The sequence below is a fragment of the Zalophus californianus genome, chromosome 1 (genome assembly GCF_009762305.2).
Source record: "Zalophus californianus isolate mZalCal1 chromosome 1, mZalCal1.pri.v2, whole genome shotgun sequence".
NCBI classification, from domain to species: domain Eukaryota; kingdom Metazoa; phylum Chordata; class Mammalia; order Carnivora; family Otariidae; genus Zalophus; species Zalophus californianus.
The window spans coordinates 9,864,528-9,880,047 of NC_045595.1; the positions used below are offsets into that span (position 1 = coordinate 9,864,528).

The 15,520-nt window shown below is 59.7% G+C and overlaps 3 protein-coding genes across 6 annotated transcripts; 1 reads left to right on the top strand and 2 right to left on the bottom strand.

The window, feature by feature from the left end:
* On the top strand, window positions 1-2,408 carry MISP3 (MISP family member 3). Of its 2 annotated transcripts, none has more exons than XR_003518063.2 (3): window positions 1-1,109; window positions 1,479-1,699; window positions 1,972-2,408. XR_003518063.2 is itself a non-coding variant. In XM_027583982.2 (3 exons), the coding sequence occupies exons 1-3, from the start codon at window positions 539-541 to the stop codon at window positions 1,987-1,989; spliced, it is 663 nt and encodes a 220-aa protein (XP_027439783.2). In that variant the 5' UTR covers window positions 1-538; the 3' UTR covers window positions 1,990-2,403. The 2 variants fall into 2 exon arrangements, 1 of the variants encoding a protein (XP_027439783.2); XM_027583982.2 differs by having other exon boundaries at window positions 1,626-1,699; window positions 1,972-2,403.
* Window positions 2,409-3,508: 1,100 nt separating this feature from the next.
* C1H19orf67 (chromosome 1 C19orf67 homolog) lies at window positions 3,509-9,467 on the bottom strand. 3 transcript variants are annotated; one of them, XM_027583981.2, is made up of 6 exons: window positions 8,969-9,467; window positions 8,120-8,264; window positions 7,897-7,997; window positions 7,625-7,810; window positions 7,133-7,267; window positions 3,509-3,810 (listed from the first exon to the last, which is right to left on the bottom strand). In XM_027583981.2, coding segments are annotated over exons 1-6 (903 nt in total). In that variant the 5' UTR covers window positions 9,304-9,467; the 3' UTR covers window positions 3,509-3,809. The 3 variants fall into 3 exon arrangements, with proteins under 3 accessions (XP_027439782.1, XP_027439780.1, XP_027439781.1); XM_027583979.2 differs by lacking the exon at window positions 3,509-3,810 and adding an exon at window positions 6,294-6,675; XM_027583980.2 differs by lacking the exon at window positions 3,509-3,810 and adding an exon at window positions 6,321-6,675 and having other exon boundaries at window positions 7,625-7,747.
* A 1,041-nt stretch (window positions 9,468-10,508) lies between these two features.
* Window positions 10,509-13,754, bottom strand: SAMD1 (sterile alpha motif domain containing 1). Its single transcript, XM_027583978.2, has 5 exons — window positions 12,463-13,754; window positions 11,743-12,037; window positions 11,554-11,650; window positions 11,330-11,441; window positions 10,509-11,236 (listed from the first exon to the last, which is right to left on the bottom strand). Exons 1-5 carry the CDS (start codon window positions 13,420-13,422, stop codon window positions 11,078-11,080), a joined length of 1,623 nt encoding a protein of 540 aa, XP_027439779.1. The 5' UTR covers window positions 13,423-13,754; the 3' UTR covers window positions 10,509-11,077.
* Between the last annotated feature and the right edge of the window lie 1,766 nt (window positions 13,755-15,520).

The following is a 15,520-nucleotide window of genomic DNA, read 5'->3' on the forward strand; positions in this document are numbered from 1 at the left end:
TGACTGTGCCACAGGTGCCGCGCAGGGCACCGTGGTCTCAGCTCTGGGCATCAAAACTCCGGCTCTGGAAACTAAGTCTTCCGAGCTGCTCTCAGCCCTGTACACCGAGGGCCCCGGGCCAGAGAGCGGAGCCCTGGGGTCGTCCGAAGAGCGGGGCCCCGAGACCCCCGGGTCAGCGAAGTCCCAGGGCCTGCCGCAGAGCAGGACGCTGAGGTCCCCAGGCCAGGAGGCAAGGTCTCCGTGCCCTCTGCAGAGCAGGGCGCGGAGACCCCTGAGCAAGAGAGCGAAGTCCTTGGGCCATCAGCGGGGCTAGACGCAGAACGCCCCGGGCCGTCTGCAGCTGGGGCTTTTGAGAGTCTCCGGCCCGGCAACCACGACCCCAAGCCGTCTTAAAGCGCGAAGCACGGGGTTCCTGAAGCAGTCTCCTCTTCCGGATCCCGAGACCTTCTCCTCGGGGTCAGATTCCGAAGGCCCCCTGCAGCATTTTCTACTGGGCCCGAAGACCCCCCCCCCCGGCAGGCCCCCGAGGAGCCCGTTCATGGAGACGCCCATCGAACGAGAAATCCGCCGCAGCTGCGAACGCGAGGAGAGCCTGCGCCGGAGCCGAGGCCTGAGCCCTGGCGGTGCAGGCCGAGAACTCGTCGAGCTGCGCGTGCGGTCTGTGCTCAGCCTGCCCAGCCCCGGCCCCGCGCTCCCGCGCGCCCTGGAGCGCGCGCGGGCGGGCGCGCAGATGCAGCGAGACATCGAGCGGGAGGCCCACCGTCAGGCGGCGCTGGCGCGCCCCGCAGCCCCAGAGCTGTGCGCCCGGCCGCCGCCGCCGCCGCCGCTGGGCGAGCTCAAGCGATTCTTTGAGGCCGCCGGGGGACGCGGCTCCTCGTCGGCGGCTGAAGGCGGCGCGGACCCGCAGGGGCTGCCCGATCCTGGAGGTCGGCCGCGCTTGGCCGTGCAGGGTCGGTGCCCGGTGCTGGCCCGCGCACCGCCGCGGGTCGCGCCGTCGCTGCTGGAGCAGGAGGTGTCCGAGGTGCGTGAGCGCGAGCGGGAGCTGCAGCGCCAGCGGCTCAGCGTCTATGGCACCGCCGAGTTCAAGGAGCCCGCGCCGAGCCTCACGGGTAAGCCACGCGCGCCCTGACGCTGGGTCTGTCAGGGCTCCAGCCGCCCTCACCGACTGCCCAACTCCAGTGGCCTCTCTTCTGGCCCTCAGGTACCCCCTCAGGGCTCCCAGACTCCTGGGACACCCCCCCAACTCTCTGTACCCTGCCCACCGCTTCAGGGCTGCCCACTCCCTGTGCTCCACCCCGAACTCGGAATGGTCGACTCCCAAATCCACCTCACCTAGGCTCTTGGTGAGAAAGGGAGGAGGATTCTAGGTGTCTTTATCGGATTCCAGGGAACCCTGCTTGGGTTCTGGCACTCCTGGATCCTCCCTCTGAATTTACGAGTTTCCATCTCCCCACTCTGGGTTCGCCTCCCTCCTTCAGGTTGCTCCCTCCTTCAGAATGGAGGCTTCGATGGGAAGCAGGGTAAACGCCTGTGTGTTTAAGGGGCGCGGCTGGCCTCCCTGGTCCTGGCCGCCTCCAGCTGGTGACAGGAGGGGCAACCCCGGCTGAGCACCCCTTCCCCCGCAGCGAGCAGGGGCGACGGAAAGCTGGCGGTGACCTGGCCTCCCCGCAGAAAGGCGTCTGAGAGCGGCTTGGAGCAGGTGGGAGCCCCTTTCCCCCTCTTGCCTCAAGCGCTAGTCGCTCGTCCCTACCCCCCTCCTCCTCGGGCGCCAGGGTGCTGGGCCAGGGAACGTGCACCCCCGCGTCCCCTGGGAAGTCACTCTGGGCTAGGACACAAAGTTCTGGGCACGGCCCGGGGGTGACAAGGATGCGGTAGTCCCGGGGCCCAAACCGCCCCACCCTGTGCCTGGGTGTGGCTCCTGCGGTGCGCGGGTCCTTAAAGTCAGCCTTCCGTCTGGCCTCCTCTCCCCAGGAGGAGCGGAAGCCTTGAGGTTCCAGCAGGCTGGGACCCCCTGCCAGAGGTAAAATGCATATCAGAGGAAACTGGTAGGGGTGCCCAGGAGTGCTCTCGGAATCCACTGAAGGCCTGGAAGAGGGCCAGCCGTCTGCGCTGGGGAAGATGAAATCGACCAGCTCCTCCTTGAACCTGACTGTGAAATTGACCAGTCTCTTCTATAAAACTGTTAGTCCCCACTGGGAAACACTACCACTCTCAAACCGCCAGTGAAACTGTTCCGCCCTTCTCCTAACTGCAAACCCAACTGGCCTCTCCCTCTGGCCTTTGCGATTAGAGGGCCAGGGTCTCCGCCTCGGCTACCCTCACTCCCCAATAAAGCCCCTTCTTTCTGGGCAGTTCAGGCTGTTTTCCTCTGGGTCCCTTCGTCTGGGCTGGGGCGGGAGCGCGCCTGGCGGAGGAAGGCCTGAGAAAGCTGCAGGAGGCGCGGGCCGGAATACAGAACGTACCCCTTAGCGTCCTGTTCTGGGGCTGCTGGTCTCTCCTGGCCCGGCCCGGGTCTTGGTGCCCCCTGGCGGCGCGGGCGCGAACTGCGGCGCTCGGACAAATGAGCTCACGCCCTTCCTTTTTCCAGACATCGTCAACATTTTATTGGTGCCAACTGCATGCCCGGAGCTGGGCGCTGGCTAGACGGAGGTGATAAGAGGTTGTTCCTGCCCTGGGGACGTAAACAATAGCTACCAAAAACGGGGTGGTGGTGGTGAAGGGTACAAGCTTCTTAGCAGGGCATACAAGGCCATTTATAATCTGTCCAGCTATTGCAAACTTCACATGCCTTATCGACCCCAGACAGATATTAAAGAGAGAAATGGGGTGTGCTTTAAAATGCCTTGTTTCAACGGGCAGGTAAGTGTTCCTCCATATCAGCAGTACTACCAATGAGTGAACTCAGTGGCACCAGAGCTTCTGATTTCCAAAAGCACGGGGTCGGGGGGGAGGTGAGGGGGAACCCAGCCTTTAAAAGAGAAATCTAGGGGACCGCGGGGGGTTCAGACAGTTAAGCGTCTTAGGTTCAGGTTATGATCTGCGGTCTGGGGATCGAGCCCCGTGTCTGCCTTCCCACTAGACATGGGAGTCTTCATCTCCCCCTGCCCCTCCCCCTGCACACACTCTCAAATAAAATCTTTAAAAAAAATAAAAGAGAAACCTACTGAACTTTAAACGTGACTTTTGGAGCGCCTGGGTGGCTCAGTCTGTTAAGTGTCTGCCTTCGGCTCAGGTCATGATCCCAGGGTCCTGGGATGGAGCCCCACATTGGGCTCCCTGCTCAGCAGGGAGCCTGCTTGTGTTCTCTCTCTCAAATAAATAAAATATTTTAAAAATGTGACTATTTAGAAAACTTTTTAAATTGGGGGTGGGGCACAGGAGGTGCAACAAGCAGCACCTGTTTGCAATAAAGCTCGTAGCTGTCAATTGTCAAGCCCGCCTTAATTTCTCTCCCAAGCCGAGGTTCAAGCGCCCCTTTCATGGGGTTCAAGAGAGTCTGTGAACACCCTAAGTTGAATTAAGTGTATCTATGCAGTTTTATTCTGTGGTTTTTAGGGTACCAGCTTCTTGGGGGCACTGAGACCCAGAAAAGACCCAGGAATGTTTTAGAATCATTGTTTCAACGCTTGGATTTGTCCAACTCTTTATGCCCTGGGTCTAGCAACAGGCTTGATTCTCCATAGGGAGGACAAGTAGCTAATGAAGAATGAAATAATGCTCACACAGCATTGGACCCCAAGAGAAGCTCAGTCCAAAAACGAACCACCTGATCCCGGCATCAGCACACTGAGCGCATCCTTGACGGTGACTCTGCAGAGAAAGCAAAGATCCAGCACTGTCAAGGTGGGAAATGGAAACAGCCAGAGCTGATTCTTAATTCCCAGCAGGGGAGCTTAGAACTAAGCCTGTAGAGTTGACAGAACTACTAAAGTGTGGACCTGGGTTCTCAACCTTTCCTGCAAATTAAAATCACCTGAGGCACCCTTATGTTGAGTAAATCAGAATCTGACGGGGCGCTTGGCCTCAGTATTTTTTTAAAGCTCTACAGGTGCTTCCCACATGGAGCTAAGTTTGAGACCCATCGTGTAGGTAGATGTATGCTAGCAGTTCTCACAGTGTAGTGCTTGGACCAGCAGCCCAAGGATGGCTTGGGAACTCCTCACAAACGCATTCTTGGGCCCCATCCCAGACTAAAAATCAGACCCTCCACATGATTCCATGCTAAAGTTGGAGACTCATGGTTATCGAGAGTTCACAAGCAACAGGATTCAGGAAATCAAGCCTGTTTCCTTCCTCTCCCAGTACTGCCACCATGCACCAGAAACCTTTGTTGTTTTTATTTTTAAAAAATATTTTATTTATTTGACAGAGAGAGACACAGCGAGAGAGGGAACACAAGCAGGGGGAGTGGGAGAGGGAGAAGGCGGCTTCCCGCAGAGCAGGGAGCCCGATGAGGGGCTGGATACCAGGACCCCGGGATCATGACTTGAGCTAAAGGCAGTCGCTTAATGACTGAGCCACCCAGGTGCCCCCAGAAACCTTTAGTTTTAAGTGGCCTGTGGATTTGCCTTGAGACTGTCTAAAGCTGTGTGGCTGGTCTGAACTGAGATGTGCTGTAAGTATGAAAGACATCAGATTTCAAAGACTACCCAAAAAGAACTATCTCAATAATTTCTTGCATTGATTATATGTTGAAATAATATTTTTGCTATGTTGGGTTAAATAAAAATCACTGGGGCGCCTGGGTGGCTCAGATGGTTAAGCATCTGAGCCTTCTGCTCAGGTCATGATCCCAGGGTCCTGGGATTGAGCCCCACATCGGGCTCCTGGCTCAGCGGGGAGCCTGCTTCTCCTTCTCCCTCTGCCTCTCTCCCTGCTCATGCTCTCTGTATCTCTGTCTCAAATGAATAAATAAAATCTTAAAAAAAAATCACTAAAATTAACCTGATCTTATTTTTTACCTTACCTTTTTTAATGTGGTTACTAGGATGTTTGAAATTACGTATGTGACTTGCATTTGTGGCTCAATTTAAACGTTTGGACCAAGCGAAAGAGTCTTAACAGTGTGTGTCTGTGCGCGCGTGTATAACTCACAGGGACTAACTTAAAACCGTATTGGGAAGCTTCAGAATCCCCTTGAACTCATTCAGACTAAACAATCTTGATGAAGTCAGAAATTGTACCCCCCCCGCCGCCGCCCCCCAAAGGATCAAGGGTTTTGGTGTCCAATTCGGATGATTCATTTTACCTCTCACGTTCGTTTTTGTCATCTTAAATGTGCCAGGGAGTTTTAGGTAAGTTAGTGCTTTGCTCAAAAACGTAAAGGTTAGGGCGCCTGGGTGGCTCAGTTGGTTAAGCGACTGCCTTCGGCTCAGGTCATGATCCTGGAGTCCCGGGATCGAGTCCCACATCGGGCTCCCTGCTCGGCGGGGAGTCTGCTTCTCCCTCTGACCCTCTTCCCTCTTGTGCTCTCTCTCTCTCATTCTCTCTCTCTCAAATAAATAAATAAAATCTTTAAAAAAAAAAAAAAAAAAAAAAAAAAAAAAAACGTAAAGGTTAGGTCTCTCCTCTGACTCCAAAAATGCTACAAGGAACGAAAAGGCATGCCTTAAAGAGGGTAACTCGCGGATGAGTGACTGCCGGGTCAGGAAGAACACCCTTCCTCACGCAAGGGACCAGCTGCAATCGGAAAGACCGGTTCAGGTTCGAGCTCCTCCACTTGCTCGCTGTAGCTTTGAATAGGTGAGTTTACCTCTCTCAACCCGGGTCTCCTTTCCAGTCCAAGGTCGGAGTTAAGGTTAGAGATCCCAAGCTGGAGTTCCTTACGGCTTTCCCACCCGGCGCGCCCCGGACACCCTGCGTAGTAACACGACCTACCCACTCCATGACCCAGAAGCTGGAAGAGGAAGATTTGACTCTGGCCTTTAGGAAACTGACCCCCGGCCCTTTCTGGGGCACGTCGGGAAATATAGTCTTTTCGGTAAAAAGAAGTCACTTCCGGGTCAAAATACGAGAGTGGGCGTGGCTCCGGGGGTCCCTTCCCCCATTGGGCGTTGAATTTCCCGGCTACCCAAAACTTGCGGTTTTTTGGGTTCCGGTTGTTGACAGGCACTGCTACTTCCCTTTTAGCTTCATGTGCGCCTCTGCGCATGCCTTGAGCGCTTGTCCACCCGCCGAGGGACTTTGGTTTTTGTTTCAAAGACTACATTTCCCAGAAGGCCGCGCGAGTGGGCGGGGCTCCCTCGCCCCACGGGGTGGGGCGCGGCACTGCGAGCGGACGCTGAGCCTGTGACCTCTTTCTTTCTTTTATTTAACGCAAAACTGGTGTGTCCACGCGAAGGGCTCCGCGGCCGGGCCGGACCCGGTGCGGACTGGCTAGCTCGGCCTGGCCCCTTGGAAGGCGAGGCCGAGGTGCACTGGGAGAACGAGTGAGCCCCTCCCCTGCTCCCTCTCCTGGAGTTCGGAACTGTCAAGCTCCAGCTCCCACCCTCTCTCCAGGCTCAAGACCCCTGCGCGGCCCACGCCGCGGGCCCGGCCGTGCTCGGGGGCCGGGCTGGGCCTGCCTGGCCCGTGAGGATCTGCACCAGCAGGTCGGTGGCCAGCATGTGCGAGGGCTCCTCAAAGCCGATGGTCAGCAGCTGCTGGTAGTCCCCAGGCGGCTGCGGGCACAAAATCCTGGGGGCCGGGACAGATAGGCCTGGACGTGAGCGCCCCCTGCTTCTCGGGAGCCCCTCCCCTCGAGTGAGAGGCTGTGGCTGAAAGAGGCTTTGTTTCAGCTGGGGGTGGGAAAAACCCTGGGGGTAAAGTGGTTTCCTTGTTGACGAGAAACCTAGAGGCTTTGGGAGGCTGAACAGCTCTAGCCCTGACCTGGCCCATCAGCCAGCTAGCTGTGTGTCCTTGGGCTGGTAACTTAACCTCTCTGAGCACCTGTTTTCTTCTTTGTAAAATGGGGCTTAAAGTATAGACCTCAATGGGTTGTTACACAAGTCTGCATAAAGCACTTTTCAGGGCACAATAAAATGCTATCCTTATTACCAAGGGAAACAATGTTGGGGGAGGTGGATGGTCTTTGGTGGGGTTCTGCCCCTCCCTCCAAGCCCCAAACCCACTTTGCCATCGCCCTAACTCCTACCATGAATAGAGGTCATCCTCGGCAGGTCCTAGCGGCACCCATCGTCCAATGGACCACAGCTTTTGGATCTGGGGGCACGAATTGGCCGGACTCTTGCCTGTGTCTTCCCATGTATCTCGATAGCACAGGAAGTAGCTGGGAGGGGAGGGAGAGGGGTTGTCAGTTAAGAATGAGCAGTTTCCTAGCTTCTTCTTTTGAGGGCTTTGATTTTGGGGGTGAGGGAGAACTCCTCAGAATTTGCCCTCGAATTCTCACGTAGGGATGTGGCTCAACACCGAGGCCTTTTCTCCCTGTCAGCCTATGTTTAAGATGAGGACTTTTAATGGGAGGGTGAAATTTTTTTTTTTTTTTTTAAAGGTGGGGATGGCCTTTCAAAGATCTTTGGTTTCCTGCTTGGCTTTCCATGCTTTGGTGGTGGTGGTGGTGGTTCAGAGGCCCACACTGGCATTCTGCAGAGAGAGGGAAGAACTCTGGTTCTATAAGGAGACTCACTAATCCACATGGGAATCTTGCCCCCTGCTGCTGGGCTCTGGGGTGGTTTCCAGGTTCCAACGCATCTTCTTGTAGAGGTATCGGGGGAAGCGGCTGGCGGTGTAGGCGGCTGGGGCGCAGTATCTGAAGATGGACACCTCATGAAAAGGGCTGATGGAGAACCTCCCGCAGAAGAAACAGGAGATACTGGCGGAGATGGGAGAGTGGGGAATGAGGCTGGGCTCTGGACTCCACCCTCTCCCCACCCCCATTCCAGTCTCCTACCCTTTTACCTTAGGGGGTCAGTCTCCTCCAGGTCCACGAACCCGAAGGAGGCATACATGAGGACCAGCTGTTCCAGGCGCAGGGTCAGCTGTTGGGAGATTTCCAACAGCTGCATGGAAGAAGGGGCATAATGAGATTAGTTGGCCTGCCGGGATCGCCGTCCCCCCATCATCTCCCACTCCTGAGGGGTGAAGAAAGGGGCATAGGGTCTAGGAAACCTGCTCCACACACCCCCTTTCGGACCAGCTCCTGCAGGGCTCCATAGATGGGGGGCACACTCCGTGCAGCTGCCTCCAGGTAGAGAAAGTAGGGCTCACACATCTGTAAGAAGGTGGGCATGGCCTTTGCCATCTGTCCCTTCTGCACTCGGTCCCTGCTAAAGGGAAAAGGGGGCCTTTACCTGGGGTCCCTCACTCCCCGTTTCCCATTCTACTCACTGCTGACTTGGACCTCTGGCCTGGAGCCCCTATTAAAAACTTCCCCCCCCCCCCGCCCCCGTGCCAGGCCTTTCTCAGTATCTTCCAGGACCATTTGCATCAGAACCATTGGGAACACTTGTTAAGATGCTGACACCTGAGTTCTACAACTGGCTTTCACTCAAAATTTCCTGTAGGGTGGAGCCCAGAAATCTAGGGTTTAAACAGCCTCCCCGAGGATTCCAATGGATACTGAAGTGTGAGAATTCCAGTCCCTTTCCCCCTGGGCTGGGCATCACACTATCCTTTGGTGGTGGTGGTGGTGGGGGTTCTCCTCACACCGGTAGCCGGTTGGGCCAAATCTGGCCCAGATTGGTTGTTTAGCCTGCCCAGGGTTCAAAATGTAAGCCAACAGTTAAAAAGTGGGAGAAAAGTCCTCGTGAATTGGCAACCCCCCGGGGGGGCAAATAATAGCAGGCGCTCCCTAACCCCAAATTTCTACACAGTTCTTATCACTCTTCGAAATGGGATCCCCAATCAACTAGCTTCACTTACTGTCTCTGGCTCCTGATGCTTTTGAGTTTGGGAACCTAGCATGTGTTGCCTATCCTATTACTCTCTCCTCAGTCTCATTCTCGGGACCTAGGACCCCGTCCAGCATCACCTGTAAAGCAAGTAGCTCTGGAAATCATCTGCCTTCTTGAGCAGGTAGCGGAGCTGTTCGGTGATGGGGCTGAACATGGTGTCCAAGGGTAAGCAAGGAGGGGCGGGCCCTGGGCTCGGGGCCAGAGGCTCGGGGTAAGGAGTAGCGGTAGAGGCCTCCGGCAGCTGCCCCTGGACGTCCTCCGGTTCTGCCTCCGGTGGATCCCCAGGCCCGCCAGGGGACGCCGACCAGGAGGGGTCTCCGCAGGGCTGCGCCCCAGGTTCCAAGTCGTCCGGGGGCGGTGTTTCCCCCGGGCCCGGGGGGAGCGGCTCCACGAACCACTGCTCGGTAGCCATCGTGGGGTCGCAGGCGAGGACCGCAGCTCTTTAAGCCTCCGCCGCTCACGTTGGCCGCGGGTTCGACCCCGCCCCGGGGAACCTCGGACTTGCGGGGACTGGGAATGCGGCCCCCCTCCAACTCGCCCCTGCCTCGACCTCTCCGCCGGCGCGGCGCCGCACGGAGGGAGTTCGCCTCGTTTGAATTTCAACACGCGGGAGGGGCGCGCCTCTCCGGTCCGCGCTGCGCGCCCACGGGGCCCCGCGCACATGCGCGCTCCCGGAACCTGGCTTGGGGGACGCGTCCGAGAGAAGCGACCTGGGCCGGTGCTGGCGCGGCCCTGTCCTGGGGTGCGGCCCGGGGGCCAGTGCCTTTCTCCTAGGCGGTTTCCTAGGGAAGAGGGGTCTTTACCGAGCCTCCAAACCCGGGGCGCGGGTACATAAAGGGAGGACGCCGAGGCCTCGTGGAGTCTGACTCTGGCCCCAAAACCTGTATATATATTTTTTAGAACTCTAATGGAGTTGGGAAACTGCATTAGAACTTAGTAGGGACTTGTGATGTCAGTAGCTGTTTCAACTGATAACAATACTGAAAATCTTCACTTGGAAAAACGTGCCGGTCCCATGATCTCATCCCTTCTGTTCCTTTTATTGGCGAGGACCAGGAGGCCTGAAGACCCTACCGTGCGTCCAGAACAGACCCGACCCCCAATCGTTATAGACTAGATTCTTGGTGGCATGCCAAGGCTGACAGACATCCAGCTAGGAAGCCAAATACATTAAATACACTTAAAAAGACTCTGGGTAAAGAACTCAGACAGGTGTCTGACCCCACCCTGTGTGACCCTGAGCAAGCATCTTTGCTGTGCTGAGCCAGTTGCCTCTTGCAGAAAGTGGTGTTTTATGAGCTCTCTGCCTATGGGGCTGCAGAGAGAACGACCGAGAAAATGCTCATAAAGCCTAGTTAGCTGCTGGGCACTCAACAAATATTTGAGCACCTACTGTGTGCCTGGGCACTGTTCTGAGCATCGGGAGATGATCCAACTAAGCAAATATTCCTGCTCTCCTGAAGCACTTCCTGTCCCAGCTGGCTGTCAGGCAGCCCCATGCACTACCTGTCCTCCTCAAACAATTTTGTCTTAACCCTAGACTCTCCCGGGAGGCCGATAGCTCTTCAAGCCCCTCCCCCCATTCCATTCATAAAATTGAACTCCTGGACATTTTTTTTTTTAAAACTTTATTTAAAAAACCTTCGGTGCAATATTAAAAAGCAATACAGCCAGCTGGAGCAACAACCAACAGAAAGAAAGGAGAGGGTTAGGGAAGACCCAGAGACCCCACCCCAGCTGTTCCCAGGAGCAGACAGGGATGGGGCATGGGTGGTGGGGGAGAGAGGAAAGGCCACCCACCAGAATGAACAGGCAGAACAAAACATTTATATAGGAAACATCTGGCTGAACTGAAGAAGATCTAGGGGAGATAGGAAGCCCCCGTTTTTGTTTTTTGCTTTTTTGTTTTTTCAAAAATGTTCTAGACTTGGGGGGAGGGCTGGCCTCCTGGGGTGAAATGAGCAGGCCCTGTCCCACCCCACACTCCTCTGTCATGGAGTACAGGATGTGCTGGGGGCCAAATGTGTTTATGCTGGGGAAACTCAGGGAAGAGATGAGTAGGGAGGAATACCCCTCACTGGAATCTGTTAGGAGGGCTGAGAGCGTCCCCATCCAGCTCCTGGACTCTGGGGGTCTTGGGTGAGATGGGGGCTGGAATGGGCTGGGGCAGAGGGGAGGCTGGGCGCTCAGCCTAGAAAGCCATCGGGGTCGTCATCCTCAAAGTGGCCTTGCTGCAGCACCTTGATGTGGTGCTCGTAGATTTTCAGGGCTGGGCCCAGGCGGATGGACAGGCCAGTCAGCACATCTGTGCGCTGCATGAGCAGCAAAGACTTGCCATCGATTTCCTGGGTGGGACAGAGAGAGCAAGTGAGCAGGGTCAGAGCAGAACCCCACTGAGGCCCCGGCACAGAGGGGTACACCGAGGGCTAGGAACTCGCCTGCTCTTGGAAAGCTGTTGCCTGCTCTGGGAAGCCGGCCTCGGTGAAGTACTCAACCACATCCATCACCGTCCACTCCACAGGGTCAGCCGGCTTCTCTTTGCGCCCAGAACTGTGTCACAACAGAGGGAACCAGTGAGCAGCGATACTCCTCTGACTCTGTTACACACACACACACACACACACACAGGCAACACCCCCATGTCTCAAAAACCCCAACTTACGGACAGCCAAAGGGGGTTCCATCAGCCCCTGGTAGGGCTGGTTTTCCTGGGGGCAAAGGCACAGGGGATGGGGAGTCTGGCCCAGTGGCAGCAGAGGCTGGGAAAGAAAACACGTATGCCTGTGGCTTTGTCTTGGGGCTCAGTTCCTCCCCACCAGGCAACACCCCCCCAACTCAGAGAGATCCTTACCTGATCCCCCTTCCTTATTCATGGCTGCCATGGAGAACACTTGGCGAGTACCACTGCCTGGTGCCGGCCCCCGGCTTTCATCCTGGCCCTGGTGGGGTCCACAGGGTGTCCACTCCTTGACCCTCTCCTTGGCACTCTGAGGGCCTCGCTCGCCATTAAGCTGGTGGTGCTGGGCACCTGCTGGACGGTCACCCTCAGGCACCTCCGAGCCCTCAGACACATCGTCTTCATCATCTTCCTCTTCGTCATCTTCTTCCTCCTCTTCCTTCTCAAGCACTCGTTCTTCTCCACCTCTCTGGTGCCGGGGAGAGAGGCAGGGGAGGTTAGTAGCTGTTCTGGCCCTGGGCCCAGTCCCTCGGATCCAAGAACGAGTGGTGTGCTTAACACCCACCTTTAATACCAACACGGACTAACTTTTACACATTCAGTCCGTGCCAGGCTCTGTGTTAACAGAGCCCTTGGTAGCCAAATCTCACTAAACTCGCTCAACAACCTCAAGGGGTCGCTACTGCCATTAAGTCCCGTTTTACAAGCGGAGGAAACTGAGGCTCGGCAAGATTAAGTCACTTGCCAAGGTCACCAGGCGCCGAACCCGCAGGAAAGACACGAAAAGCCAGGGCCGCCCGCCACCCGGTTCCTCCCGGGACTCGCGCCCCGCCACCAACTTCGCCCGCACCTGCCTACCGCGCGGCACCCCCCCGCCCTTCCCGGCGCGCTCACCTTGCTCCGCGACGCGCGGGCGCTGGCGGCCGGCGGCGCCCGTCCGGGCCTGTCCCCGCGGGGCAGCGCGAGCGCTCCGAGGCGGGTGCGCTCCAGGCGGCCCCGCGCTGCCGCCTCTTCCTCCAGCAGCCCCTGCACGCGGCCGCGGGTCAGGCGGCCGCCGGCGCCGCCGCTGCCCCCGAGGTAGCGCACGACTTCCCGCAGGCTCACGGGCCGCGCCGGGCCGCCGGCCCGCGCCGCGCCCCCCTCCGGCGGCTGCTGTGGCTGCGGCGGCGGCGGCGGCTGCTGCTGTGGCGGCGCCGGCGGCTGTGGCGGCGGCGGCAGCGGCGGCTCCCGGGCGGCGACGGCGGGCGGGGGGGCGCGGCGCGGGCCGGCCGGGGGCGCCACTGCCGGAGGAGCGGCGGGCGCGGGCGGCGGCGCGGCCAGGGGCGCGGCCCGCTGCGCGCGGGGGCCCGGCTGCGCGGGGCCGGGCGAGGGGGGCGCTGTGGCGGCGGCAGCGGCGGCCGCGCGGGGCGCCCGGGCCGGGGCGGTGGCGGCGACGGGCGCGGGCGGTGGCGGCGGGGCGGGCGTGGGCGGCGGCGCGGCGGCGGCGGCGGCGGCGGCGGGGCCCCCGCGGGGGGCGCGCGGCGGGGCCGGCGGGGTGGCTCCGCGCCGGGGCGGCTGGACGCGCGCCGCGTTGCGGTACGAGATGCTCCCCTTGTAGCTGACCCGGAGCACGGCGCGCTGCTGGATCAGTTTCTCGAGCTCGGCGCGCGTGCGCTCCGGCTCCGGGCCGTGCCGCCGCCGCACCATCCGGCAGATGCGCTCCAGGTCCGGCCGCGCCTTGCGCGAGCGCAGCGAGTCGATGGTGTCCAGGATCCACTCTTGGTAGTGCGGGGAAGCGGCGGACGACGAGGCAGCGGCCGCCGTGGTGGCGGCCGCCGCCGTCTCCGGCGGGGGTAGGGCCGGGGGCCCCGCCATGCCTCCCGCCCGGCCCGGCTGCACCGTGCGCGCTGCCTCCCTCCCAGCGCGGCGCCCCCCTCCCCGGCTCCCCTCCCTCCGCCGCTGCCCGCCTCCTCCGCCTCCCCCCCCGGGGGGCGCAGCGCCTCGGCGGAGCGGCGGCGGCGCTGCTGTTTCTTTCCAAAAAAAAAAAAAAAAAAAAAAAGCGAGAGAGAGGGAGCGCGAGAGAGAAAAAACAGTGAGAGAGAAAGAAAAGAGAGAAAAAAATATGCACACACTCACTCACTCGCACGCACGCACACACAGACCCGCTTCTGCTGGGCGCGCGCGGGGCCGGGGATGCGAGGAGGGAGGAGGGGAGCGCGGCGCGGCCGGCCCCTCCCCGCCGCCGCCGCCGCCGCACGCGCGCCCTGCGCCCGGGACACTCCGGCCCCCCTTCCTTCCCTCCCTCCCTCCTCCCCGCCGCCCGCCTTCCTCCCTCCCACCCCCACGCGCCCGCTTTTAAGGTGGAGCCCGGGCCCCCCGCCCGCCCCCTTTACCCTGCGCTCTCGCTCACTCTGGCTCGCTCCGGCCCCCCCTTACAACTCCCGCGCGCTTTTTAAGGAGGCGCCGTGGAGTTGGCGCCGGGGCGGGGGCGGGGGAAAGCGGCGGGCGGGGGAGGGGGAGGGGAGCGCCGGGGGGGAGGGGAGAGGGGGCGGGCGGGGCGGGCGGGCGGCGCTCGGCCGCCCTCCAGCCATTGGGCGCGGGACCCAGACGTCCCCGGCGCCCAGCCCCCCTCTCCACGCCTCCCCGGCGCGCTCCGCTCTCGGGACCGCACTTACCGGGAACTCGCCGCCCGCGGGCCGGGCCGCTGCGCTTGCCGGGCGCCGCGGGGACCCTCGGACTGTCGCCACCCCCGCGCCCCAATGGCGCGCTTGGCCCCGCGCTCCGCGCCGAGGATGCGGGGAGGGGGGCGCGCACGGTTTCCCCCACCCTTTACCCCTCCCCTGCCACGGCCGCCCCCGCCGCCGCTCGGCCTCCCGGCGCGCCGGCCCCAGCGTCTCCCTAGAGCGCCCTCTCGGCCGAGGGCTGGACGCCGAGGGGGCGCGCCGCAGATTCGGGAACCCCGAATCCAGGGTCAAAGGGCACTTTGGCGCCCCCTTCTCCTGCGGGGCGGGGTAGTGGCGGAATTCCAGCCAAACCCGGTTTTACAAGGACTCCAGGCCAGATCCTGATCAGCCTGGACGTTGCGGTCCGAAATTCTCTTTCCAAACCCCTGGGGGTATGTGGGCGGGTGACCGAAGTCGGGAACACCAGCGACACTTTTTTTTTAAACAAAACTTTATTGGTAATAGTTTTCAAATATGTTTACAACAGCACACTGTTCAAGAGGAAGTCGCGTCCTTCGCAGCACACAGGTTGAATCGCCCCCGTGCCCACCCGGGGCCCCACCCCAGGCCTGAGAGCTCCTCCTGGATGGGGAGAAGTTATGAGAGGGACAAATATGGGGATGAATGGGGTGGCTCCCCACTTTTGTGTTGAGAGAAAAAAGCACAAATTGGGGGGGGAGAAAGGGTGATGGACAGCTGACAGCTAAGCAGAGGAGGAGCGCCCAGGATGGGGGGAGGGGGGCGGAGGCTGCCGGGTGAATAAAACAGGCAGCCCCTCCCCAGCAACCCTGGCCTTGAACCCCTGGCCAAGAGGCGGGAGGAGGGCTTTGCCTTCTTTTGCGGGGGTTGCCTTCCCAACTGAGCAGAGAGGAGGCTGGGCATTAAAATCTAGCTGAGAATAAAATTAGAGTTTGGGGGGAGTGCTGGTGGGAGGAAAGACCCTGGGCTTGGGGCTCCCCTTCTATCTTTTCGGGGGACAACTCCTTTTTGGCAGGGAGAGGGGGCAGCCGCTTTCTTTGTCTTGGCCGAAGCCCAAGGGTGAAGAAAGGTCTGTTGGGGCAGAGGGGGACAGGGGCTTCCTAAAGGGGCTGAGACCCTTCCAGGCTTGCCAGGGGACCCCCCCAGGGTTGGGGGGAGGTGGGCAGAGGAGCAGAGAAGATTAGCAGCTTGGGGCGGAGGTTTGAACCCCAGCTCCTTCCTTTAGAAATTCAGTCTGCTTCCCAGCCTTGTTAAAATGGATTTGGGAAGGG

Bases quoted from the DNA above. Each gene is read 5' to 3' on its own strand.
- MISP3 (XM_027583982.2), top strand. From the start codon at position 539: ATGGAGACGCCCATCGAACGAGAAATCCGCCGCAGCTGCGAACGCGAG. The intron at 1,110-1,625 runs GTAAGCCACGCG...CTTCCCCCGCAG, and splicing joins GCCCGCGCCGAGCCTCACGG to CGAGCAGGGGCGACGGAAAG.
- C1H19orf67 (XM_027583979.2), bottom strand. From the start codon at position 9,303: ATGGCTACCGAGCAGTGGTTCGTGGAGCCGCTCCCCCCGGGCCCGGGG. The intron at 8,265-8,968 runs GTGATGCTGGAC...TTTTCCCTTTAG, and splicing joins CAGAGCTACTTGCTTTACAG to CAGGGACCGAGTGCAGAAGG. The intron at 7,998-8,119 runs GTGTGTGGAGCA...TCTTCCATGCAG, and splicing joins AGGAGCTGGTCCGAAAGGGG to CTGTTGGAAATCTCCCAACA.
- SAMD1 (XM_027583978.2), bottom strand. From the start codon at position 13,422: ATGGCGGGGCCCCCGGCCCTACCCCCGCCGGAGACGGCGGCGGCCGCC. The intron at 11,442-11,553 runs GTAAGTTGGGGT...GTTGTGACACAG, and splicing joins GGAACCCCCTTTGGCTGTCC to TTCTGGGCGCAAAGAGAAGC. The intron at 11,237-11,329 runs GCGAGTTCCTAG...TGTCCCACCCAG, and splicing joins CAACAGCTTTCCAAGAGCAG to GAAATCGATGGCAAGTCTTT.